Source organism: Paralichthys olivaceus, chromosome 10 (genome assembly GCF_024713975.1).
Source record: "Paralichthys olivaceus isolate ysfri-2021 chromosome 10, ASM2471397v2, whole genome shotgun sequence".
Lineage (NCBI taxonomy): Eukaryota > Metazoa > Chordata > Actinopteri > Pleuronectiformes > Paralichthyidae > Paralichthys > Paralichthys olivaceus.
In genome coordinates, this window is record NC_091102.1 from 25,949,731 (window position 1) to 25,976,971 (window position 27,241).

The 27,241-nt window shown below is 41.2% G+C and overlaps 1 protein-coding gene across 1 annotated transcript; it reads right to left on the reverse strand.

Annotated features, from left to right (window-relative positions):
- Positions 1-1,157: 1,157 nt before the first annotated feature.
- On the reverse strand, positions 1,158-26,839 carry cfdp1 (craniofacial development protein 1). Its single transcript, XM_020104675.2, has 7 exons — positions 26,570-26,839; positions 18,356-18,482; positions 17,977-18,205; positions 10,408-10,517; positions 6,303-6,434; positions 4,660-4,818; positions 1,158-1,822 (listed from the first exon to the last, which is right to left on the reverse strand). The coding sequence occupies exons 1-7, from the start codon at positions 26,637-26,639 to the stop codon at positions 1,732-1,734; spliced, it is 918 nt and encodes a 305-aa protein (XP_019960234.1). The 5' UTR covers positions 26,640-26,839; the 3' UTR covers positions 1,158-1,731.
- Positions 26,840-27,241: the final 402 nt, after the last annotated feature.

The window sequence follows — 27,241 nt, forward strand, 5'->3', positions numbered from 1 at the left end:
TCACCTGTTGCTATAACCTTCGAGTTTGATGTGTAAGGAAGGAAGTCGTTGAACGTAGCTAAACATAATATAAATAAAACGTTAACTTGCTCGAAGAAACTTCAGCTTGAGGCACTTAAGGTACAATGTGTAGAATTTTGTGTAAATTGCATGTTGCAGCTGAACACCTCTCTCCTCACCCTCTCCTTCCAAACATGAAAGAGAAACTGTGGTAGCCTTTAATTGTCATAAAAACTCAAAAGGTGTTTAGTTTGTCCAGTCTGGACTACTGTAAAAAACATGGCGGCCTCCGTAGAAAGGACCCTCTCCATGTAAATATAAAGTATTTAAATATAAAGGGTCTTTTCTGGGGTAAAGAAAACTACAATTCACACAATTTAGATGAAACAAACTAGTGAAAACATCATGAGAATTATTCTACATTAAATATCTGCCAATAGTACCCTTTCACCTTAATCTTACACACTGGACCTTTAAGCTAGATTTTGTTGTTGTTTTACAACAATTACAAAAACACTACCACCAATAACACCACGCTACTTCATAATGCCATCAAACTATTGTTTTAATTTTTTATATTAAAAGAGCCCTAGCAGAAGAAGTTACATATATTTAGGTATTACTGTGCCCCAAATTTGTCCTTTATTATACAGGCTATACAGGAGGATAAAACAAATGACAGGTCTAAATGACTACATGTCACCATTTATTTTTTTCCTCAACTTAGCCTTCTCCTGTTGTGCCCCCACCGACTCAGACACACAGTTTGAGCAGAAGCAGATCAAATTTAATTGCAGACGGGCTATTTGAGTGCAAGGGCAGTGTTTTGATGAAAGGTAATACACAATATGAACATGCGCTCAAACTGAAATACCACACTCTTGAATAAAGATAGGAAAAAACGTCCACACTGTTACTTTTCCCTCAGGTTGTTGGACTGTCATTAAAAGCTCATTTTGATGAGTTTGACCAGGTGATCATAAAAAATCCATGGTACAAGTCTGGAGGAGGTGGAGCGAGATTTGACAGAGACACCTTGAAGTTCTCTTTCTCTCTCTATTGTCTCACTCGCACAATGTACTGTAGCTATGTTGTGTGGGTCCCCGGTTTTTTGGTTTCTGGTGTATGAGGACACACGTAAACACATCCACACCAGATTTGACCAAAGGCCTTCGCATTTACAGGTTTATTTTGATTCTGACCCAAATGCTTTTTATGGGCAGTACAATTTTACTCTCTAAGGAAACTACAGAGGAAAAAAAAATACTTCCAGAGCCAGTTGCTCTACCTTACTTTTACCAGATCCCAATTTAAGTGTATATCCTCTATATTACTATGTTGATCTTTTTTGTTGAAATCTGTAAGTTGAGTCTGTCTATTACATTGTCTGACTGCTTATGTTTCTTGTGCCTGACTTTCAGAATAAAAAATCTCTGCAATTAAACTGGTGAGTACAGTGTTACAATATCAAACAAAAGCAATGTACAAAATTAAAACAAAAGTTGTAATAATAGCAAATGATTCTAGTCTTGGTCTTAAATCAGCCCCATGAACAGACAAGAATGACCTCACTATTCAAAAATGTTCTCAGGATTTGAAAATTGAATTGAAGGACAGAAAACTCAACACTCGACCATTACACAAAATAAGCCTATTAAGATCTATGTCCTGAAATAGAACCAAGCCGCAGCACCAGTCTGAGGCCGCTTTACTGAGGAAACAGCAACTCTGTCATTGTTTCATGTTGCTCAGCCGCACTGCTTTTTCTAATTCAAATTGGCGATGGTCGACTCGCTCCAAGAAGTTCTTCCGCTCCACAAACCTAAACACACACAGATAAAGGAGGAGAACATTAGACCGACTTCAATCATTACAACTACAAACACACACTGACAATTCACACACACACACACACACACACACACACACTTAAGCATTTGTTCTTCAATATTGATGAGCTCCAACAACTAATACAGCTGCTCCACCTCGGTCGCCATTGTTTACTGTTGTTTACTTTACGGAAGAAAAAGCGAGGATTCGGCTATAACCACACAAACACACCGCTACACCCCCTAGCGGCATGGCGGTGAATTGCAGAGCAACGCGTTCCCTTGACGCAGAACTTCGAATGCTCAACGACTGACGGCGTAGGTACGCGTAGACGTGACGCAGAAGCATAAACTAGGCTTTACTGAGGATACTGATTGACATAATACATTCTCTAGGAGGTATGGGCCTAGGTCAGAATAGACCCCTGTAGAACAAGGCAATTCTTTCAGAGAGTGGAATGGAAGCAAGTAGGATAAGCTTCCTACTTAGAGCAACCTATGACGTCCTTCCCTCACCTACAGCAGTGGCTAAATGAATATACATCCTGCCCACTATGCTCAACTCCGGCTACCCTAAAATAAAAACTCAGGGTTTGCAAAATAAGTCTCTCCAAAGGTAGGTTTACGTGGAGACACAACCAACTCAAATGCTTTGCAGCAACAACAGAAACAAAGAGAACTGCTGCCAATAACTTTCTATCCAAAACATCAAACACAGTCTAAAGGACATTTGTCTGTGAGGGGGAACAGGGACAGAAACACTCAAATTCATTAATTTGAGTGTTTTGTGATCTGACTACAAGGTAAGTGTAGCCCTCCAACCCCGTTGTTTTACCCTACGTAACAACCTGCCCCAAGCTGAATGAAGACTAGGATTGAGTTTAGTTAGTTTGTGTCATGCAGTTAGTGGGGAACTCCTGGGGGGCATGTTCAGCCTCTGGTGCACATTTGGGGGGTTACACTGTGTTCTGTTGGATCACTTGTAGCCTCATTTGTCTACGCTTTGTTGTGTCTATTTTATCTCACTGGGTTTTTTGTGTACTCCAGTGGTTAGTATTGCCTCAATTTCAGATTTTGTGGCTGCTCCTTAACGGGGTGCATAAATATTGTGTACCACAGATCAGCTGTTTAAAAGAAGTAGGACATTTTGGAGTCTTTTGGCTGAGGAGACTAGTCGTTGCAGTTGGGAGTGGGCTTACTTTATAGAAGTGTAAAGAGCTGTTGCTGCTGCAAATGGAGGGTGAGAAAGTTAAGCAGTTTACTCTAGAAAAGATGAGGCAAGAATATCAAACAGAGAGGGAAAAGTTGAGGCAGGGGGCTAAGAACTTGAAATTTAATGAGAGACAGTGTGATTTCCAAAGACTTTTCTTTTGGTGAAGGGGTGTTTTCTCCAGGACAATCTGAACATAGTAGGTCTGATTTTGGCAGTAGTTTGTGTCTTGTCCCTTTGAGAGAGATCCTGACACATTTTATTCTCTGTTTGAACGTGTGGCTGACATGAGGGGTTGGTCAGATTCAGAGCAAACTTTGTTGCTTCAAAGCGCATTAACCGGCTGCTTATTCTGCACTGTGCACAGCAGATTGTGTGATTTATGAGAATTTGAGTCTAAGTCTGTAATAAAAGCCTATGAGTTACGCAGTGATAAACAAACTAATGTTGAATTTTCTTGAGATTTGTTGTCTCATTTAAATTGTTAAGAGCTCTATTCAAGAATGTTCAGTAGATATTTAAACAAGCATATAGTTGTTGATGTTGTTGAGGCAGCAGCTTTAGCTGACAATTATATTTTGACACAGAATGGTTATTTTTGGTAATGCATGCTCCCAGGATGACAGGAGACAGTCTGTTGCTCTATAAAAGGGGGCCAAAGTCGGCATCAGAGTTGGATAGAGGCACACAAGTTTTACATCTGACTCTATGCGGACCTGCCATTATTGCTGTGGTCAGGGGCATTGGAGGGATGAATATCCTGTCCTTAGGCCTAAACATTTAGGTTTTATGGGAAAATGTATCCTGCTCCTGTTTTGCTCTAGCGTCTCACAATGTGAGGAGGCTAATAGTGATGATGTGAAAACTAACAATGAGGATTTTAAACCTTTCATCTCTGATGGGTTTGTGTCATGGTGCAGCAGTAAGGAGAAGGTGCCGATTAAAATGATGCGTGATTCAGGGTCGAAACACTGTTTCGCATTGGAATCTGTGTTGCTCTTTCCATCAGAGACTGATACAGGGGGAACTATACTGATGAGAAGGATGGGGATGTGTGAGTTGCCTGTACCTGTACATAAACTGTGGTTGACACAAAGGTGGTGTGGGGAAAGACTGCTGAGGTGGTGGCATTCATCCTGGGTAATGATTTAGCTGGCAGCAGAGTTTGGCCTGATGTTGATTCACCGCGTTGGTGGAGCAGCAGCATCTTGATCAGTCGCTTTCTGGTTTCTATGATGCTGTTTGCCCAGTGAGTGAGTGCTGGTCAGGGATGTTTCCTTCAGGGAAAGCCCATGGTTAGGCAGTGGGTGCCCTGCAGTGAGAATTTTCTGGGTGACCCTATTGTTCAAGTGGTGGTCCCTACTAAGTTCCATCAGGTGGTTTTGATATTGTCTCATCATTAGGCGGGTGCGGAAGACATATGACCGCCTTTTGCTGTATTTTTTCCAGCTGAAGTGTGATGTGGCTGCTTACATTAGAACGTGCCACACCTGTCAGCTCACGGGGAAGCTGGACCAGAGTGTTAAACTGGCGCCCCTTGTGCCAATTCCCACCACTGGCAGGTTGTAGACTGTGTGGGACCTCTCACATGTACACACACACGTACGCATAGTGTCTTACCCTTCTTTGCCTCTGTTGTGGATAGCCAGCTCCTCTGTGATGCCCTCCTCCGATTTAAACGCGTCCCAGTCCATCTTTGACTTTTCAAGTGTGCTCATCTTTTGTTTCTTTCCCCCAATACGACCCAGAATGCTCGACATGCCTGCTGGCCGCTTAGCACTGCAAGCACAACACACACACACTACACATTGAACTCTATAATGAAGGATATTGTTTTTTAATCAATGATAGTCTTCCCATCAAAAATATGAACATATTACACAGTACAGTACCAAGTTCAAATGTTCAAATTTTAATCACAGTGAAAATAAAAAATAGAAAATGATGCTGTGCAAAACAAGTGTAATTTCACATTAGCACCAGAGCTGTCATGCTTGAAGAGAGTCGACAACAAGTAAATGGTAAACAGTTTGCATTTATTTAGAGCTTTTCTACTCAAAGCAATAGACTGTACTTGCAGTGTGTAGATGCTGTCTGATAGAAAAAGCAAAGTGTATAGAGGCATGGTGTGAGTGAATGAGTGAATGATAAATGGTCTGTATTAATTAATTAATATATATATATATATATATAGGTGCTTTTCTAGTATGATGACCACTCAAAGCGCTTACATTAGTAGAGTGTGTTTGCCATTCACCCATTTACACACACATTCATACAGTAAATTTATTGAAGCACCTGTTTTCTATTAGAATGGCAAAGCTGGGGTTCAGTATCTTGCTCAAGGACACTATGGCATGCAGAGGGAAGACTGGGATTGCACCGCCGACCTTCTGACAGTCACAGCTTAGATTGTGGTGATGATGTCTGGTGTGGTGCCCAAAGACCTGCTGAGCTGTTGGCTTGCTGGACATTTGTGTCTATTGATTTGGTAGGAGGGACTATGGTGGAAAGTTTTTCCTTCCCCTCTTTTCCTACTCCCTGCGAGAAAGAGTAGCACTTGATGTCCTCACTATTCAGACATGATGCCATCAACTTTAATACATTTGGTTCAACAAGGACACTATGGCATGCAGAGGGAAGACTGGGATTGCTACGCCGACCTTCTGACAGTCACAGCTTAGATTGTGGTGATGATGTCTGGTGTGGTGCCCAAAGACCTGCTGAGCTCTTGGCTTGCTGGACATTTGTGTCTATTGATTTGGTGGGAGGGACTATGGTGGAAAGTTTTTCTTCCCCTCTTTTCCTACTTCCTGCGAGAAAGAGTAGCACCTGATGTCCTCACTATTCAGATATGATGCCATCAACTTTAATACATTTGGTTCAACAAAGAGTTATATAATATATTAAAAAAAACAAGAAAACCAAGACCCAGGTCTGTCACACACACACACAACACACACACAAATTTCATAACACACATACATTATTCACACCCTCTGCTGGACTGACGCACTGGCTCAACAGGTGATCTCTGGGATGCTGTGGTAACATCTGTCACCAGAACGATAGTGTCAAGCTGACAAAAACATCGCTCTAAAACTCATTTGTAAATGTTGGTGGGAGTTAATTATGTGTGTACTTGCACTTATATCCTTGTGAGGACCATTTTGAGCAATAGACGTACCGAGTGAGGACATTTTGATAGGATAAGGTTACTCATTATGCCAATGAGATATATATGTGTGTTTGTGCGTGTATACCTGGTGCCAGGAAGAGGTTGTTGACCGGGTGATGAGTTTGTGTCTTCATCTCCATTCTCCTCCTGTTCAGCGTTTTGGCTCTTTAGATAACTCTTAGCTTCTCTGGAGTTTGCTGACACCTCTTTATTCACTCTGACAGAGGGAGACACACACAAAAGTTGGATTATCAGACACTTTACAGTATGTATATGGAGCAGTTTGAAACAACTACTATATGGTGGTGATAGCAGTTCAGCAGAAAACAATGAAAAACGGTATGTGGAAAAATGTGTGTGTGTGTATGTGTGTGTGTGTGTGTGTGTGTGTGTGTGTGTGTGTGGGGGGGGGGGGGGGGATATTTTGAAAATATAGGCTCTTTACAGATTATAAAAAGTGAAACAAAAGCTCCTGTCCTCCCAATGTCTTGAACCCTTGACATTGCATCACTGGGCAAGTGATTTAACCACTGGACTAAATCAGTAAATATGAAGAGGAGCCCTCTCCTCTGCGTATGTATGTCATTGCTATGGATACTTTTATCTCCCAGCTCAGAGAGAGACAAAGTAAGTCCTATCTGTGCAATAAAAACACTGTTAGAATCCCAAGACTTTGGGAGGCACCCATAATTATTAAAAGACTTAGTAATAGTCATGATTCTGCTTTTCTGACAGCAACAGTGCCCTTGTTCCTCAACAGTGACAGCTCAGCAGTGAGCCAGGGAGTTGAGCTAAAACATTGTCTTGTCTTTTTAAAAGGTGTCTGCTTGTCTAAGACTGAGTTAAAAACAGTATCAAAATAGCTTAAATACACGATCAGGGGTTTCAGCAATTTGCATGACCTGTAGTAAAGGTCATGCAAAAAGGCCTGGGGCCTCACACAAAACGGGGCCTAAAGGTTGCATACGCCAATTCTCATGCAAACGTTCAGGAATGGCAGTGTCACAGTATTGTGGTGCCTGGTGAGGGGCTGGTGCAGTTGTTGGTGGCGAAACTGCCTAGAGACTCCAGATGTTGGAGGAGGGAGTGGAGGAGGCATGCCACAGTGTCCTCTGTCTCTCCTTTGGACCTGTAGTTGGACTAATGGGGGTCCAGCTGTGGCCTGACATCTGGCAGGACAGTGCGGAGAATTTGTTTTTCCAGGCATTTCATGATTACTGGAGTGATTTATGAAAATATAGACCGTAGAATGTGCACACTTCCATGCTAACTCAGACCCATGCGTACCAACATTTTGGAGATGGGAAAACAAACAACAGCATTATTTGTGCTCGTGTGACATCTATTCCATAAGAACCTTCAATCGAAAATCATATAAAAGAACTTACAGCAAATTACATTCAGATACCATAAGACAGCAGAGTTGCAGAGCCGAGTAATAGTTTTTGATAATATCTTCTAACACTGTGCATATATATCATCAAGTACAAGTGCGTGTAAAATTGCTACAGTGAATGTGACTATGCCATCAGGCGCACAGGAGATCATTCACAAAAAATAAAGAAACTATTCACTTTCAAACTTCTATTAACAAATAATATCCCAGAGTGGAGGTTAGGATCCCACTGATGTGTGAAGTAATCGGTCCGATTGCTCTCAATATATAAATACTGCTGTGACACTCGTGCGAAATGCTGCGTGATGGATGCACATGAATGGAAGGATGAGGAAGAAACGACTGTTCAGCGAACACATGTTTTGTCTCATGATAATGACTTATAGATTCTATATATCTTTGTGCTGAACTGAGTCCACTATAACACAGACCAACCCGACAGAACCGAACCATCCCAGTACAAACACGAATAGTCACCACAATAGCCGACAGGTGGTATGATTAACACTTCAATATTACCAATAATACCTTTCTATGTAGAGCCTCTTTTAATCATTTAAAAAATAATAATTCTATAAAATTTTATAGATTGGTGATATCACAGTTGAACGTACAACGTATGGACGTTTCCAGGTGGACTGTGATTTATAAAGGTAACATTGTGTCCAGATGAATGTGCACAGTTTTATAAATCTGATATTTTTTTGTGTACGCCATTTTCGGCTTTTGTGTGCACATGCACACATTTAGTATGAATACTACGTTTTATAAATAAGGCCCATGGTCATTAAAAGTTTCACATTTCCCCTGACCACTATATGTGAATTTGTTCTCTGTTTTGGGTTTTGCCCAAAATACCACAGTCAAAAACACCACTGGCAGAATATTTCTCTGGCCTGTTTGACAAAATCAAGTAAATTCAAATTGAGGTTGGGGTAAGTGGGATGTGAAATAAGCTTTGTAAAATGTAGATTTTTGAATAGTTTAAGATTGGTTGGTGCCGAGGTAAGACAGTCTAAATTAAGATGACCAAGAATAACAACCTCATGATTAATTAGTAGTGCAAATAATTCACCAAATTTATTAAAAGCTTTAAATGTGTATAAGGAGGGCTGACAACATTGATTACTGTTATTGAATTGTTAGGCACGAGATCAATTTTAAGGGAAATATAGTCAAAATATCTGGGAATTGAGACCTGTCTTTACTTCCAGGTAAATTTTCAGAGAATCTTTGGAGCTGCAAATCTGCCTACTACTATGCTTACCCCTGTGCATTATAGACCGACCTTCGGTGTACTCAGTATGGGGAAGGGCTAGCTTAGGCCTTGGGTTTGGCTCCTAAGAAGATCCAGGGATCAGTAGCCAGGTTCAGTGCATGTTCTGCAGTTTCCTTGTCTTGCTTAAATTTTGTTTTATGTAGTTTTTCTGGTGTCCCCCTCATCGACTTTTAGCATCCACAATGCTAGACCTATGCAAAATAATATGAATCACATTTATGGTCCTGCATATCATCAATAACAACTCAGTGCTGCTGCAACCATAGGGTCACAGCTACAGACCACTCACTTACAGCCATGACTATCTTCTCAAACTACGATCTTCTGTCCTCTGCAACACAAAAGCAGCAAGTATTCCCACATCACCGATCTGTCTTCGTCAGAGACAAATGAGTACCAACCAGACTGATGAAGCGTCCATTCAGACCAACCTGCCTTCCATTATACTGGCAAATGTACGTTCCCTCTGGAATAAAATGTACTTATTGCTTACCTATTCCAAGTGTCAGGTGGATATGGCCTTCAGAAACCTGCATCTACTTCAACAGCATGTGCTGTAATCACATCCAAGTTCACTGCATAGTCTGTACACCTGATGTGGAGATGCTGACACTTTCCTCATGCCTCTTCTACCTCCTGAAGGAATTCCCTGCTGTGGTCATGAGCTGCGTTTACATCCCGACGGACGCTAACACCAAGTTAGGAAATAGTAGCCAAGGTAGTTACCTCTATGCTGGCCAAATACGTTGAAGCCCTGGTGTACATGGTTGGTGACTTTTATAGCTGCAGACTTTGGGGTGTTCTGCTGTCTTTCCACCAATATGTGGACTTTCCCACAAAGAAAGCTAACATTCTGAGTGTGTGTTACGGAAACATTACTGATGCCTTCAGCATATCCTCCACTCAGGTTTGCTGACCACAATGTTATTTTCCCAGCTTTAACACTACAACCCAGAACTCAAACGCACCATGCCACAGATCTACTGTGCCACCCAATGGTCAGAGGACACATTACACATCTTTAGGGCTCACTGGCAGGCACAGACTGGCACATTTTTCAAGGTGATATGGAGGAAAGAGTTTTGTCATCACTGACTACATCAAGTTCTGCATTACCACCACCATACAAACCAGAAGTTAAGGGAAATAACCAAACTCCAAACCCTAGATTGCCTCCCACATCAAGCGCAGCCTAAAAGAGAAACAGGAGGCATTTCAACTCCAGGACTGGGCCTCCCCTAAAATAATTTGTAGAAAAATAAAGAATGAACTAAAGCCAAACTCAAAAACAAGGACAAACTTTTTGCAGGAGTTCAAAAACATAAACACCAAACAAGCCTTCCATAAGCCTGCACATCCCCCTTTACACAACAGGTGCAAACCTGGCACTAGGGCCAAATGGCATACTGGCTTGGGTGCTCAAGCTCTGTGCCATGGAGCTCTCCCTGGTCATAATACTCTCTGTTTACAGGAAATCAAACTGTCTCAATATGTGAAGATGATTCAGAGGCATACCTAACTTCTTCTCCAGCAAAGTCAAAAACTTTAGTGATGGTGACTTTGGCAGGTTCTGATGCTGTTGTTTCTGTAGTCAAAAGAGACGTCTTCAATGCTGAGTAGTCTGCCTGAGGATAAAAACAGAACAATAATCCAATTGACACTGGGAACACTGTACATCAAATTACAATTGTTGAGCTGTATGTTTGGATCTTATTTTCCACAAGTCAATGCCAATTTTATTTAAATAGCACATATAAAACAACTTGGCTGACTAAAGTGCTCTACAAAGTAAAAGGTACAACAAGAAAAACAGCAACACAAAATGCATCAAAATACCGATTGATAGAAAAAAAATCAAAAAACAGAGGAACTTCATGTCAAATTAAAAAACACCGTCAAAATAAACACAGACTCTTCACAGAGGAGTGAATATTAGGGGCGAGTGCCAAGGGTGCCTCCATCCAGCAGTTCAGGGTGTCCAAACACAATAACCTCAGTTTTGTTTTCATTTAGTTTGAGGAAGTTGTAGTTCAGCCATGATTTAATGTCATTTTAGCAGTCAAAAAGTGGCTGCAGTGAACTCTTAATTTTAATATTTAAGGGCAAGTATATTTGTACATCATCCAAAAAGCAGTGGTGAGAGACATCATATTTCTCAAACATTGATGCCAGAGGCGCATATATATGGAGAATAGGATGAGGCTTGAACGGAACCTTGTAAGTGGGGCTGTTCTGGAGGAATAATCACCCAGGTCATATCTGTTAGGTAGGACTGAAACCACCTTGGTGCTACACCTTTAATTCCTAGAAAATGCTGTGACAACAGGATTGAGTGATCAACAAGTGTCAAAAGCAGTCATCAGGTCTTCTAAATCAACAATTACAAACCCAACTCAGGAAAAGTTGGGACAGTATGAAAAATGTGAATAAAAAAGAGATTTCTAAATTTAATTTGACTTGTATTTCATTGCAGACAGTATGAACATAAGATACTTTATGTTTTGTCTGGTCAACTTAATTTTTTTTGTAAATATACATCCATTCCTGCCATTCAGACCTGCCAGACATTCCAAAAAAAGTTGGGAAGGGGGCAATTTACGGCTAGTAATGAAAAATTAGGTGAAAGAAAAATTAAGTGATTTGAAATAGGTGCTGTTAACAGATGATTGTAATAATGATTTGGTACAAAAGCAGCATCCATGAAGCACCTAGTCCTTTAGGAGCAAAGATGGGCCGAGGCTCGCCAGTTTGCCAACAAATGTGTGAGAAAATTAGTTAATTGTTTAAAAACAGTGTTCATCAAAGAAATATAGGACGGGATTTGGATATTTCATCCTCTACAGTGCATAACATTATTAAAAGATTCAAGGAATCTGGGGGAATTTCAGTGCGTAAAGGGCAAGGGTGCAAGCCTAAGATGACTCTTAGATCCCTCAGATGACACTGCATCAAGAACCATAATTTTTCCACAAGCGATATAACTTCATGGGCTCAGGATTACTTTGGCGAGCACTACAATACCACAAATGTCAGTAAAAAAAAAAAGTAGTGTACCAAAAGGAAGCCTTATGTTAACCTTGTCCCGAAGCACCATCAACTTCTTTGGACTTGAAGGCAACTGGGATGAACCATAACAGTGGCAATGTGTATTGTGGTCAGAATTCAGTATAGAAGTCAGTATTTCAGGTCTTTTTTGGAAGAACTGCACATCAGCATGTTTAAAGGCAGCTGGGACACAACCGGAGAGAAGACAGGTATTTGTCAATGAGAGAATACATGGTCCAACAGCGTCAAAGATGTCCTTAACTGATATGGGCTCAAACTGATCAAGGACAGCTGGGCACATAGGAGGGATAGGGTCAGTGGGTGTAGTGAGGGAAGATCTAAAAAGATACATTTTTCAACAAAGAATAAAAAAAAAAAGAGACACAGAGGACTGATGTAGGTAGATTACGAGTAGAATTCCGGGGGTTTGTAAGTGTTAAAATTTGTATATCTTTTAAACTGAGGCCGATGACAGTTATTGGAGACCAAGTTTAATGGCGAACAATCTGTGGTGCTCAGATGTGGAGATTATTTCTTCGGGCTGTTCTTAGGACCTTGGGGTCCTCATGATGAGATGCCAACCTTATTATTCCCAGAGGGAGTTTACAGTGGTTATTAGACAGTCTTACACGCTTCTCTCCGCTTCTATTTGAACAGTCACCCTCACAATATACCTCAAATATCCCATAGAAACTGTGTCTGCCCCTCAACCACCTAAATTAATTAAATTAAAAGTAAACAGGAGAGGGGAAATACCTAATAAAAGTATATATATCAGTACCAAAAAACAGTAGTATAAAATGTAGTTTATTAAATAGCAGGTCACTCAATCCAAAATCTTTACTTATTAATGTTCTGATTACCGATCATCAAATCGATCTATTATGATTAACAGAAACCTGGCAGCAAGATGTGGAGAATATGTAGGTTTAAATGAAGCGACTGGCGTCTAGGCTCCGATTCAATCACCCCCCTGATATTATTACACAGATATATTGGGAGTGATTAGCAAATACTTGTAACCCCCCCCCCCTTACAGGCTTACAGGTGGATGCTGGGGTGGAAGAGGGGCTGAGGTAACTGGTAGCGATACTACTGCAGCAGCAGCAGCAGCAGTGCGAACAAAGGGGTTGATGGGAAATTTCTCTCTCTGAGAGAATGAGGTATGTCAATTGAGTGGAGCAGCGCAGCTCGAGTTGGCTGCCTGAAGTAGCTCGCAGGGTTCACTCCAATTTATAACTCCTTTGAAAATCTTATAATCAGCCTCATCCATCCAAGCCTGAAATCACATAAACCAATTCATCTAGTTATCATATATCTCCCACCTGCCCCTTACTCTGAATTTCTATCAGAACTAGTTCTTAGGACTGATAAAATCATTATAGTAGGTGATTTCAACATTCATGTATATGTTGCCAACGACAGCCTTAGTTCAGTATTCAACTCAACAATAGACTCGATTGGTTTCATTCAACATGTGAATAAACTCACTGTTTAAATCACACTCTTGATCTTGTTCTGACATATGGCATAGACATTGAACATTTAATAATACAGAACCCTCTTCTGTCTGACCACTTTTTCATTACATTTGAATTTAGAATTATTAATTACACAGATTCTGGACAGAGGTTCTATTATAGTCGGTGTTTATCTGATAAAACTGTGAAAAAATTTAAAGAACTGCTTCCTTCTGGATTAACCTCTCAGGCATGTTTCAGTACAATACATGAAAGCAAAACTTTACTGCCAAACTAGTTGACAACTTTGTTAATAGTACAGCAGCCTCATTAAAAACAACCCTTGATGCTGTCGCCCCTCTAAAAAAGAAAAAGATAAATCAGAGGAGATCAGCTCCATGGTATAATTCTCAAACACGTTTTTTAAAAGCTAGAAGCTAGAAAGGAAGTTCCACCAGTCAATATGACTTTCACCTAGCCTGGAAGGATAGCCTGATAAATTACAAGAAAGCACTTAGAAATGCCAGAACCTCTTATTCTACAACCCCAGGTTCCTCTTTAGCACTGTAGCCAGGCTGACAGAAAGTCACACCTCTACTGTCCCATCTATCCCTCTAAGCCTAAGAAGCAATGATTTCATGAACTTCTTTACGAATAAAATTATAATCATCAGGGATAAAATCCACCACCTCCTCCCAAGTTGTTGGAAAACTTCCAATCAGGATTTAGAATCCATCTCAGCACAGAAACAGCACTATTGAATGTCACTAATTAGGCCTGGGACGATAACAAATTTTGCTGGACGATATATTGTCACACCACTTATTGCCGATAAACGATATTATTGTCAACATAATAATATATAATAACAATGCACACCCTTTCAAAGACAATAAACTTTTATTTCTCAGTGTTTTTTACCTTTAGCGATGTAGCGAACTTCACTTTCAATGAGCGCACACCATTTTGCGCTGGTCCGTTTATATTTACTTTGTCGACCGAACGCCTCAGTGAGTGTTGACTGTCGGGACGAAGGCTCTGCATCTCGAGCTGCACTTTGTTTCCCCAGCTGGTTCAACTGGGTCGGGTGGTGATGCTTTAGGTGGGCATGCAACTTTGTTGTGTTGCCTTTTTTCGCTGCCACCACTTTTGAACTGGCTCGTCCGTGTTGATGGGCTCACCTTGCTCATTCGGCTTGGAGCCGAAACCTTCCCACACCGGGGCTGTGGCATTTGACTCTGCAATCATCTTTTCTCCTCGCGTTGCTCCGCACGACGCTCACTCGCTGCACTCTGTGCGTGTAGCATGTGTGGCTAATGCTAGCGGCCCCGCCTCCCCCCACAGAGACAAAGAGGCTGGATGACTGACAAGAGGGTTCACTCCGTTCATTCCGCAACCAACGCCCCCAAGTGCTGAGACCGAGCACAGAGTGAACCCTCTGCAGTCATCCAGCCTGCTTGGAGGCGAGAGACGAGGAAAACAAACACGCATGCACATGGCGATATATCGAGGCCGGCAAAATGATCGAGTTCATTTTAATTTATCGTGCGATTAATTGATTTATTGATTATCGGCCTGGATGACCCAAAACGTCTTACTTCTAAATTCAGACAAAACTGAGGTCGTTGTAATTGGCCCTAAACATCTCAGAGAATCACTGTCTGAACAGATAGTTACCTTGGATGGTGTCAGTTTGGCCTCCAGCTCCACTGTGAGAAACCTTGGAGTTATGTTTGACCAGGACATGTCATTTAACAAACACATAAAACAAGTCTCTAGGACAGCTTTCTTCCACCTGCGCAATATTCTGAAAATTAGAAACATCCTGTCTTAGAAGGATGCTGAGAAACTAGTCCATGCATTTGTTACCTCTAGACTAGATTACTGTAACTCTTTATTATCAGGATGCCCCAGGAAGTCTGTGAAAAGCCTCCAGTTAGTCCAAAATGCTGCAGCACGAGTGCTGACAGGAACTAGAAAAAGAGATTATGTATTACTTCTGTCCTAGCTTCTTTACATTGGCTCCCTGTACAATTCAGAATAGAATTCAAGATCCTGCTCCTCACATATAAAGCTTAGCAATCAAGCCCCTTCGTACTGTATATCAAAGAGCTCATAAAAACTTATTATCCAAATAGATCACTTCGTTCCCAAAACACAGGCTCTCTTGTGGTTCCAAGAGTCTGTAAGAGTAGAACAGGAGGTAGAGCATTCAGTGACGATAAGATGGCCTACAGAGAGGAGGTCAGAACCCTGATATCTTGGTGCCAGGACAACAACCTCCATCTCAATGTCAGCAAAACAAAGGCGCTGATCATGGACTACAGGAACAGAAAAGGAGTAGAACACGCCCCCCTCTCAATCAACGGGACTATGAAGGAGCGAGTCAACAGCTTCAGGTTCCTCAGGGTTCTCAGTGATGACCTGATCTGGACTCACCACACAGACTCCATCACAAAGACAGCCAGACAACAGCTCTTCTTCCTCCGCAGGATGCGGAGGCTCAACATAGATCCCAGGATTCTCGGTAACTTTTACAGGTGCAACATTGAGAGTATCCTGACTCGCTGCATCAACGCCTGGTATGGTAGCTGCACCACCCTGAACCGCAAGGCTCTACAGAGGGCGGTGAAGTCTTCTCAGTGCATTACCAGGACGGAGCTGCCATACATGGAGGACCTCTACACTCAGCGGTGTAGGAAGAAGAGCAACCGGATCATTAAAGACCCCAATCACCCAAACCATAAACTGTTCTGCCTGCTGCCATCTGGCCAATGGTGCTGCAGCATCCGGACCCACACCACCAGGCTCAGAGACAGTTCCATCCTCAGGCCATAAGACTTTTAAACTCCTCCTACCTGCCATCTTCTCTGCAGCTTATAATATTTGTATGTTTATTATATTTAATTTTAATACTTTAGGTTTATTGTTATTTTATATATTCTATTTGATTTAGATTTTATTTTATTCCTTGTGTAATTTTCTGAGCATAGCTAGAGGGGAGCCTGGGACTCAAGCATTCCATTGCCAGCGACTGCTAAATGTAATTGTTGTGCATATGACAATAAACCCTTGAAGAATGAAGTTATAAATAAACTCAGTTTTTGCAGCGTTTACAGCTCTCTTATATCAGATGTAGAGGGTGCTGTAAGTTTTCATATGACACTCAGAGTTTGTCCTTTTTCCACCTTCTCTCAGCCAAGTACCAAAAATGTGCAATGCAGTATCCGCTGGACAGCATTTTACCAAATTTTGTACCAGTGGTCTGGGGGCAAAATCAAAAAAAAAGATCTGATGCAGGCTGGACGAATGGTGTAATTCTGATTGCTCACTTATCACAATGCTACTTGCACTGAAACGATGACATGAGTGACTGTTCTCACTTAAGTAAACGGACTGAAGTGACTTTGCTCAAAGCCTGAAGCCTGGTTATTGCCTCTTTTTACTTGAAATATGGCTGATCGAGCTGCTTCCTCCCATAGACCAAATAAAGACTCGAACTTGTTCATTGCTGATTGCGACTATATTATTCTTTTTTTTCATTTTTGCATCCGTGTTGGAAATGTCATCAACATAGTGGGGTCCCTTGCTATGATCTCACATAGACCCTCTGCAGATTTTCTGCATACTTTATAGTAGGGCTGTCAACGAATATTCTAAATTCGAATACATATTCGAATATTTTTAAAAACGAATATTCGATTGTGAAAATTAATATTCGACTTTGGAAAAAAACACATCAGTGGCTGCTTTGCGAGTGGGCACACTGCATGACAGGTCAGGCCGCAGGAGTTGCACTTGCACAGCGTGACTCACTGCTGAAATTGAGACGCGACCAGGGTTTCCAGGCGGGTGGATAGAAATTTGGGCTTGTTTTGGATCGGTTCGGCAGAGTTTTGTAGCCGAAACACGGGCACTTCAGATCCTTCTTCCTGCGACCCTCTGCTCAGCAGGCAGCAGTCTCACTCACTCAATCACTCATATACACACTCACATACACACACACAGCTCTGGCTGACGTGCCCCCTAAACTCGCAGCATACACTCCCACTACCTTAAGCTCACATCAGCCACAGAGACCAGTTATTACCTTTACAGTCTATGGTTATTACTGACCGTTATTAACAAACTGTTTATTTAAATCAGAATGCGCATCGCGCATAGAGAGAGAGGGGGGGGGGGGGGGGGGGCGGTCTTTTTTTACGGTCTAAGTTTTGCGGTCTAAGTTTTACTTATTTTGTAATGTGTAGGTATGTTTTATGTTAAAACTGAGAAAAAAATATACAAGTATACAAGTAGTTATGTCTCGTTGTATTAGTTTGTCCGACTGTGACATAATGCGCATTGCGCATGCGCATATATTCGAATGGTTCGAATATATGTGTTTTTTTAGAGCGAATATTCTAATGTCATTTTGGAGCAATTTTGACAGCCCTACTTTATAGTAGGAGGGCTCTCACTTGGACATTTGCATTCACTTCCTCCTGAGAAAATGTGGAGGATCTCTGGAGTTCAGTGCATGTCTGGAAGCAGCTTTAGTCATACATTTGGGTTTAGAATATACATCAGGTATCTTTACCTTCTGTGTGGTACTTGACTCAGCATTATCTGTGGATTGTTTGGGCCTGGATCCAACATCAGACAGGAAGCTCACCCAGAGGTCATCTGATTTTTTCTTCAGTCTCTCTTCATCATCATCCTCTACCCCTCTGGGTTTGATCATCTCTTCCTGGGCTGGATTGGCCACTTGTGCTCCACCGCCATCCCTTCCTTCATTCTCAAATTTTAGTACTCCTTTCTTCCTTTTTCTGTAAATTGTTTATTTCAAGTATATCACTGAATGTAAGTCGTTTTAATTGGTACCAGCTCCTTTTAATAAGAAAAGCCAAAGATTTATCTTACTTTACGCTAATCAATTATTAAACACATTAAGGAAGAGTTAATGAAATCACATTCACCTCATGCTGATGGCCTTCGTCTTCCTTTTTGTTTTGCTGACATCATCAGGATGTGGTACATCATCATCTGCGTTCAGAGGGTCTTCCTTTAAACACTCATTAATGTCATCCTCGCTGAGATTATTATCTAAGGAGAAAGACGAATGACGAGTCAGAGATATTGAAGATCAATAAGATGGTGTGTGTGTGTGTGTGTGTGTGTGTGTGTGTGTGTGTGTATATGCATACTGCTCAAAAAAAGTAAAGGAACACGCATATACTGTATAATTGTTGTATATATATATAAAATTATCATATTGTGTATATAATTTTTACAGTATAGGACCAAGTCTGTTAAACTTTAGGGATATCAATCAAAGTAATTGTGAATCAATTTCACTTGCTTTGCTGCAAATAAAAGTGACAAAAGGTGCAAAGAGGCAAAAGCAAGACAGCCCCTCAAAAGGGAATGGTTTTGCATGTGGTGGCCACAAATAATTGTTCTCTCCTTATCCTTCCTGACTGATTCTTTTTTAGTTTATGTTCTGCTAGTGTCCTTTCTACTATTCACAAAGGTAGTCCAGCTCCTCCAGGATGGCACATCTATATGTACAGTTGCAAGAAGGTTTGCAGTGTCTCCCAGCACAGACTCAAGAGGACAGAGGAGATACAAGGAGAGCTTGACAGGGCTGTAGATGGATCCAGCAGCTGGACCGGTATCTGCTTCTTTGTGGAAAGGAGGAACCTCAACCAACATCAGAGGTAGAACGACCACAGACAATTATTGCAACAATACGCCGCAACCAGGACAGGGAGTTGGTAGAGCACCCTTGTATTGTGACAGTGCTAGGGTGCACATCTTTCTGGAGGGGAGGTCGCTATTTTCTAGGGGTGTGAAAAAAATCAATGCGGCAATATATTGCAATACTTTGTCTCCCGATATAATGGATTTGTCAGCTCCTAATATAGATTTTTTTTTTTTTTGATCAAGGTTTTTTTATTAGAATTTTCAAATAGTAGATAGTACCCCAGAGGGGCTTAACAGACAAAAAATAACATACAAACAGACATAATAACACTAAAGGAACAAATACAACATCCCCCTCCAACACCCCCACCCAGTACCAGACAAAGAACATACATATTACACATTACACAGCCAGACCACCATAAAAGAAAAAGAGCAAGAGAAATACAATTACAGGCAATAGTTACATAGCAATGCTGTCAGCATCCATATCTTCAACAAAGGTCAAAAAAGGTTGCCAAATTATGTAAAATTTCTTAGTCGCTCCCCTGACAGTATATCTAATCTTTTCTAATTTAAGATGGCACATGACTTCTCTGATCCAGTGACTATATATCTGTGCAATAGGATCTTTCCATTTAAACAATATTAATCTCCTGGCTAGGAGAGTGCAGAAGGTCATCATGCTGATTTCACACCAAATATAAGGGGAATCCTCCGGGGTCACCCCAAACAGTGCAACAAGAGGAGAGGAGGTCTCACTACAATTCCTAGTATCTTAGAAAAAGTCTCAAATATAGATTGCCAAAATGTGTACAGCTTCGGGCATGTCCAAAACATGTGCAACAGAGTAGCTGGAGCCTGTCTGCATCGATCACATGTGGGATCTATATCGGAATTAATCTTAGAGAGTTTCGCTTTAGACCAATGCAGACGGTGAACAATTTTAAATTGGACAACTGCATGTCTGAGACATATGGAGGAGGAGAAAATTCTTTGGATTACTTTGTGCCAATTATCATCTGAAATTGATTTGCCTAAGTCTGTTTCCCATTTACTCTTAAGGAGATTTAAAGGTGTCAAATTATGCATGCTAAGTAAATCAAAGATAACACTTATTGTCTGCTTTCTGGCCAGTTTACATTTAAATATTGAGTCCAACAAAGAATTTGAGGGGCACAATGGGAAAATATCTGAATTTGAGGCTACAAAGTTCATAAGCTGCAAATATTTATAAAAATTTGACCTGGGGATATCATATTTCTGTATTAGCTGCTTGAAAGAGACAAAAACACCATCAATATAAAGATCAGACAATAAGACAGCCCCCTTTCTAGACCAAATATCGAATGTCTTATCCATCAATGATGGGATAAACAGGTGATTATTTGCAATTGGCCCAGTAAGTGACAGGTCCGTAAGAGAGAAATATCTTCTAAACTGATTCCAAATTTTGATTGAGTGTACAACAGGATTAGAGGTAAAGCTAGACAGAGGTTGTGTGAATGGTAATTTAGCGCACAGTAGGGCTGCCAGGGAGGTGGACCCAATGGATGCCCCCTCCATAATTGTCCATCCGGGGGCTGTAGCACTATCCCTCATCCAGTACAGCAGCGATCTTATGTTAGCCGCCCAGTAGTAGTACATGAAGTTTGGGAGTGCCATCCCTCCCTTCGCACGAGGTCTCTGTAGTATACATCTTTTGATCCATGGAAGCTTATTGTTCCAAATAAAGGCTGATATCTGATTATTTAGTTTTTAAAAAAAAAAGGATTTTGTAAGAAACACCAGGAGACACTGGAAAACATATAAAAATTTAGGCAGCACACTCATCTTTATAGTATTGATTCTGCCCCCCAGGAAGAGAGGCAGGGGGTCCCACCGTTCAATGTCATGCTTCAGATTAGATTACAGAGGCTGATAGTTAGCTAAATATAAATCTTTATGACTGTGCGTAACCCACACCCCAAGATACTTGAATTTCTTTGGACTAATTTTAAAAGGAAATGAGTCTGGGAGTACCTGGTCTATCCCCTCACCAACAGGCATCAATTCACTCTTCTGAGTATTGACCTTGTAGCCCGATATTTTGCCAAAATCTTCAAGTAGGACCATTAATTTAGGGAGACTCAGAAGGGGCTGTGAAATGAACAATAGCATATCATCTGCATAAAGTGAAACTTTATGCTCTATCCCTGCACGCTGGATCCCCCTGATATCAGCATTCTGTCTTAGCGCCAAGGTAAGTGGTTCCATCGCAACAGCAAATAGCAGTGGTGACAAAGGACATCCCTGCCTTGTACCACGCTGGAGCTCAAAATAGGTGGACAGATTATTATTAGTACGTACAGCCGTCCTCAGAGATGTATATAAAGGTTTAACCCATGATATGAATCTGGGACCAAATCCAAATCTCTCCAGCGCGCTGAAAAGATAGCCCCACTCCACCCGGTCAAATGCCTTTTCAGCGTCGAGTGAGAGCACTAATTCTGGGGTACCAGGTGGAGAAGGGCTATAGAGGATATTGAAAAGACGTTTGATATTAAAAAAGGAGTAACGATTTCTAATAAAACCTGTTTGGTCTGATGAAATGATGGATGGGAGAACCCCCTCCAAGCGACGCGCCAAAATTTTAGCAAGGATTTTAACATCTGTATTTAGTAAAGAAATTGGACGGTACGAGCTGCACTCAAGGGGGTTCTTGTCCTTCTTAAGGAGTAAGGAGATAACTGCTTCACGCATAGTAGATGGTAGGGCTTTCAATGAGAGTGACTCCTTGAAAACCAACACTAACAAAGGGGAGAGCTGTCTTAAAAACTTTTTATAAAAATCTGTTGCATAACCATCCGGTCCTGGGGATTTGCCACTTTGCATTAAGCCAATCGCTGATGCTATCTCCCCGACCGAGAGGTCCTCCTCCAGCCCTGCGGCCTCCCCTGGATCTAAGGACGGAACGTGCAGGGTCTTAAAAAAGTCTTCCAATACAGAGCGGTCTACAGATGAGTCGGAACCTTATAATGACATATAAAAAGTTTGAAAACAGGAGTTAATTTTAAGACTAGCTGTACATTTTGAGCCCTGCTCATCATTTATTTCAGGGATGGTCTGATTAGCAGTTCTCTGTCTCAACTGGTGAGCGAGAATCCGTCCAGCCCTTTCCCCGTGCTCATAAGACCCATGTCGTGATTTGGAGATAGGCTACTCAGCCTGTCTTGTTGATAAAAGATCAAACTCTGTCTGCAGTGACATACGCTTTTTCATAGAGTCTGCAGAAGGAAGATGGCTATGTAACCTATCTAGCTCAAGAATCTCTTCCGCCAATTCTTTAAGTCGAGCAGTGTTCACTTTTCTCTGATTAGCACAAAACGAGATAACCTGACCTGGTAAATATGCCTTCAATGACTCCCAAATAGTTAGATAAGACATTCCAGGTGTTTGATTAATATTTAAAACAATGAAATTTCAGATGCAATAAAACTATTAAAAGCGTCATATGACAGAGGCAGAGGGTTGAGTCTCCAAGGGCGATAAATGGATTGTGTATCTGGGATGCTCACAGTCATAGTCAAAGGGCAGTGATCTGAGATAACTATGGGTCCATATTTACATGTGATTATGAGGGGAAGTAATCTTTTGTCCAAAAAAAAAAGTCTATACAGGAGTACGTGTTATGAACCGAGGAGAAAAATGAGTAACTCCTGGAAGCAGGGTTACGAAAACGCCACACATCCACTACTCCATATGAGTCAAGGAAAAGCTGGATAGAGCGTGCCGACCTAGACAGGGACGATGATCTGGGTGAACTACGATCTAACATAGGGGAGAGCGTACAGTTCATGTCACCGCCAAGGATAAGGTAATGCGATGTCATATTTGGTAAGCGGGAGAAGAAATTGGTGAAGAACATTGAATCGTCCCAATTTGGTGCTTAAACATTTGCCAAGATGACTGGAAATGTATAAATTTGTCCTACAACAATAATATAGCACCCAGCGGGATCAGCCTCTATGCTTGTAAACGGTGTATTTCTATCAATTAATATAGCTGTCCCCCTAGCTTTCGAATGGTAATTAAAGTGAAATATCCGCCCTGACCACTCCCCTCTCAATCGAGAATGGTCCACTGTCCGTAGATGTGTCTCCTGAAGAAATGCAGTATTTATATTAAGCTGCTTCAGATGTGTGAATACTTTTTTTTCGCTTTAAAGGATGATTAAGTGACTTGACATTCCAGCTCACGAAGTTAACCATGCTACCATCTGATCCTCTGAGAATATTGATATCAGTCATAATAAGGGGAAAAAGCTGAATATCTGAGCCCTACAGGAAGCCCAACATGACAGCAGATGGGCCATAAAACAGACGTCTGGCAAGTTAAATGCAATAAAGAAAAGTCTGGTACACCCTCCCCATAACCCCACACCCATCCCACCCCCCTTAGCACCTACAGGAACAGGTGCACACCGAACCCTTCAGAAACAAATCCGCACATTTAGTGGTTGTGTGGATAAACTCTAGAGCCTACTACTCAGGCTCCCGCCGTACCCCTGATATGTAAAGGAAATTCAAAAAGCACATCCTGTCACAAAACAACTAGCAGCAGCACATGAACCAATAATATGGATCAGGATTCTAAATAAAAATCACTTCAAAAATAACCTGCTGCATATGAAATAGGGCCTGGAGAATTCCCACCCATTAGCCCAAATAGAAGATAAATGAAACCATGACATTCATGTAATTACTGTGCAACCCAAGTTATGTCCAAGACTGTGCCAGGGTCTTATAACCATAAAAATTAAAACAACAACAACTGCATATCCATACATTACCGTATTAAAAATAAAATTAAGGCCTGGAAGACTCCTCTCATCAGTCTATATATAACAAAAATAAAACAGCAGTGTTGATCATCCTACTTCAAAAGTCTGTTCAAACAAATATCGTCCCGTCAGCTAAAATGAAATACAACTTCCACGCCTCCAGTTCGATAGATGGCGCAGAAGAGCTGTGTGTTGTCGTGGCATTTTCAGCAGTGGCAGATAGAGGCAAACATTGCTGACAAAATAATAACGCCGCCGCAATTCAAAGCCGATGTTTGGAAGCACTTCAGCTTCCAATTTAAAACAGGGAGTAAAAACGGAGTTGGAGAAAGAAAATGCCGTTGGCAAGCTTTGTTTCGCTGCCGTGAGATACAGTGGGAACACCACCAATTTATGAACTCATCTATCAAGACACCACTCCGCGATAGAGGCAGCCGCCGAAACACGTTGAGCCAAAGCAAACTACGCTGGGTAACTTCCTACCATCTACATCACCTTGTGCTCAGCGGATCACAGAGTCATTGGTTGTTATTACCTGATCTGAATTCTACTACCTTAATTATAGGGAGTGACTATAATTGTTACCTAGATCCCTATCACCTTTATTCTTCATAAAGGGTAAGGCGTAAACGCAGAGAAGGCATACTATTCCTCTCAGCCCATGAATTAGTGCTCAGGTTTATAAGCAAATATTTAAGCAATTTGAACTGAATGATAAGCCAGGTAAATTGTTGGCCAGGCATTCTTAAACTTATGTCTTCCATTCCTGAAACTTTAACTAATCCTTGTGATATAAATGACTACTTTAGAGAGATATATACAAAGTTATACACTTCTAGCTTGAATTCATCTGATGAAGCTATTGAGAAATTCCTGGATTCTGTTGAATTACCTAAAATAAGTGACTCCACTAAACTTGATCTAAATTCAAATTATACTGTACTGTAATTTCCAAGCGGTAAGACTGCAGGTCCAGAAGGGACGATTCAGATCCGCTGCCATGGTGTAAAACATGGTGCAAATGACGCTCTTTCAAGTCAAATATGAATGTTAGGGCCTGCGCACACTTTGTGTGGTTATACCGAATTCTTCCCTAAAGTAAACAACAGTAAACAATGGCGACCGAGGTGGAGCAGCTGTATTTGGAGTTGGAGCTCATCAATATTGAAGAACAAATGCTTATATTGCAAATGTTGAAGTGCAGGCGACAGAAAAGATGTTTGCGGAACTGCCGGAACTTACGTTTTGAGCGGACCAATCACAGCGCTTGCGGTCCGCGTCGACGCGACGCGTAGTTAGGATTTTTTGGAGGCGCGCGTCAGGCTACGGCGTAGGGGTCCGCGTCGACGGCGTAGCTACGGCGTAGGTACGGCGTCGACGCAACGCAGAAGCATAAACTAGGCTTTAGATGACACCACACGAGCAGTATGGAGGCATGTTGTATTGTTTTATACACTGCTGTGTAACCCTGAAACTTCTTAAGTGTTTTAAGAACACTTCACTCACCCCTCCATCAGCATAGGGGTGAGAAGATAATGACTGAATTTTCATTTTCGGGTGGACTCCCATTTAATGGCACTTTGTCACTAACCTTGGTTAAAGACACAAAACCATCCATCAGAAATGGAGCAAAAACAGAAGAACCTGTGCTTTCCTCTGAATGATTATCATTGAATCGAGGCAATACAACAGACCTCTCAAAGTCAAAAACAGTATTATGTGTAAGAACATATTCATCTGCAAGTTTCGCAGCGCTATACAGCTTTTTGCAAGTCCAGGTAAGTAGGAACTCTCTCAGACGGACAGTTCTCAAACTCTTATATTAGCACTAAAGCTTTAAGATCATCCAATGTTTTAACTCCTTAAGCTGCAATGGTGTCCAAAACTCTTTCATTTAGGTTGCTCTTCACATACAAACAGACAATCACATTTATTTTGTTATTCAGACTATTAATCTGGATCGTTCCAGTCACTTTAATATGGATTTTCTGGCTTTGCACTTCTCATGTTTTGTGGCAGGTGAACTGTGGATAACATCCCATAAACTCAGGGCCATATAATCACATTTTTGAGTCAGTTAACGTAAAAATAACATTATGCATGACAATGATTATGAAAGGTGGGTTGTATTTTTATAGCCAGACATATGCGACTTGTATTTGTCCATATCATGAGCCACCTGAAGCTTTTTCACTTTTGGATGACTATTACTGCCAAGTGCGCTGTGTGAAGTCTACAGTACAGTAGGTTTAAGGAAGTTCTATCAACACCATCAAATAAATCGTTCCAAATGAGACCCTGATATTTTACTTTGTTCACTTCAGTTAAGAGAAGGTCTGCCACTAACAATGAGGGCACATTTAAATTGAATTATTGCAATTTAATTCAAACCCGAAATTACCGGTAGACTCGATTATTGTATTTAAGTGAGTCTGAAGTCTTAACCCTCGACATTAGAGACTTTGAAATCCAATCTCCATCAAGATTTCAGCACATCCTCTTAACGTACGAGCATTTAATGAAGAGATACTTGTCACTTTGGTTTCATATGTGCGTGGGACGATCTTAGGTCATCGTCTATCAGCTCAACACTGACCGACAGCACAATCCTCGGGTGATTTTCCTGTGGCAACTAACCAGAGTTTTACAAAGCGCCAGTCCTCACCTGAAGGAACGTAGTCTGCGTCCTCATCAGACGAATATCCGTCAGAGTCGTAGTCACTATAGTTCATCATTGTGGATTCACTGATAACAAAGAAATGAAAACGGCCTACTAGCTACTAAATGTCCACAAATGCCTCCTAACAAATAAAATCTCTCTCTCTGAATTTTAAAACAGAGCAATTCTTCTTCTATTTCTTCTTCTTCTTCTTCTTCTTCTTCTTCTTCTTCTTCTTTTTTTTTTTCTTCTTCTTCTTCTGATGTTGAATGGCGGCTGACAAACAGATTATTGGTGCATTACCGCCACCGTCTGTAAAGGAGTGTAAGTCAGAATGGATATTTACCTAAATTCTTTTCTAGAGTCATGTGTTTTTTAGAAACACGAACATCTCCCTAAATCCTGCATCACCTGAGTCCCTCTGTAGGATTTCTGAGACTTAACGTTAAACTGATTCTTTTGAGTGAGTTTTTAAGTGTCTGTCTCTGTCGATGTCTGTGGACAGACTAAAAATATATGCTGCATTGATTCCCGCTGATTACAATTGTCACATCTGCCTGAGTCATGCCTGTTCATTAACTTCACATTACACACTGGAACAATTATTGATTCTTTCCACTGGACCAGAAAGGATCCCTCTTCCCACACCTTAATATATAGTTTAAATAATACTTCTTC

Bases quoted from the DNA above. Each gene is read 5' to 3' on its own strand.
- cfdp1 (XM_020104675.2), bottom strand. From the start codon at position 26,639: ATGATGAACTATAGTGACTACGACTCTGACGGATATTCGTCTGATGAG. The intron at 18,206-18,355 runs GTGAATGTGATT...AACAATTTACAG, and splicing joins ACGAAGGCCATCAGCATGAG to AAAAAGGAAGAAAGGAGTAC. The intron at 1,823-4,659 runs GTAAGACACTAT...GTGTGTGTTTAG, and splicing joins CACAACAGAGGCAAAGAAGG to GTTTGTGGAGCGGAAGAACT.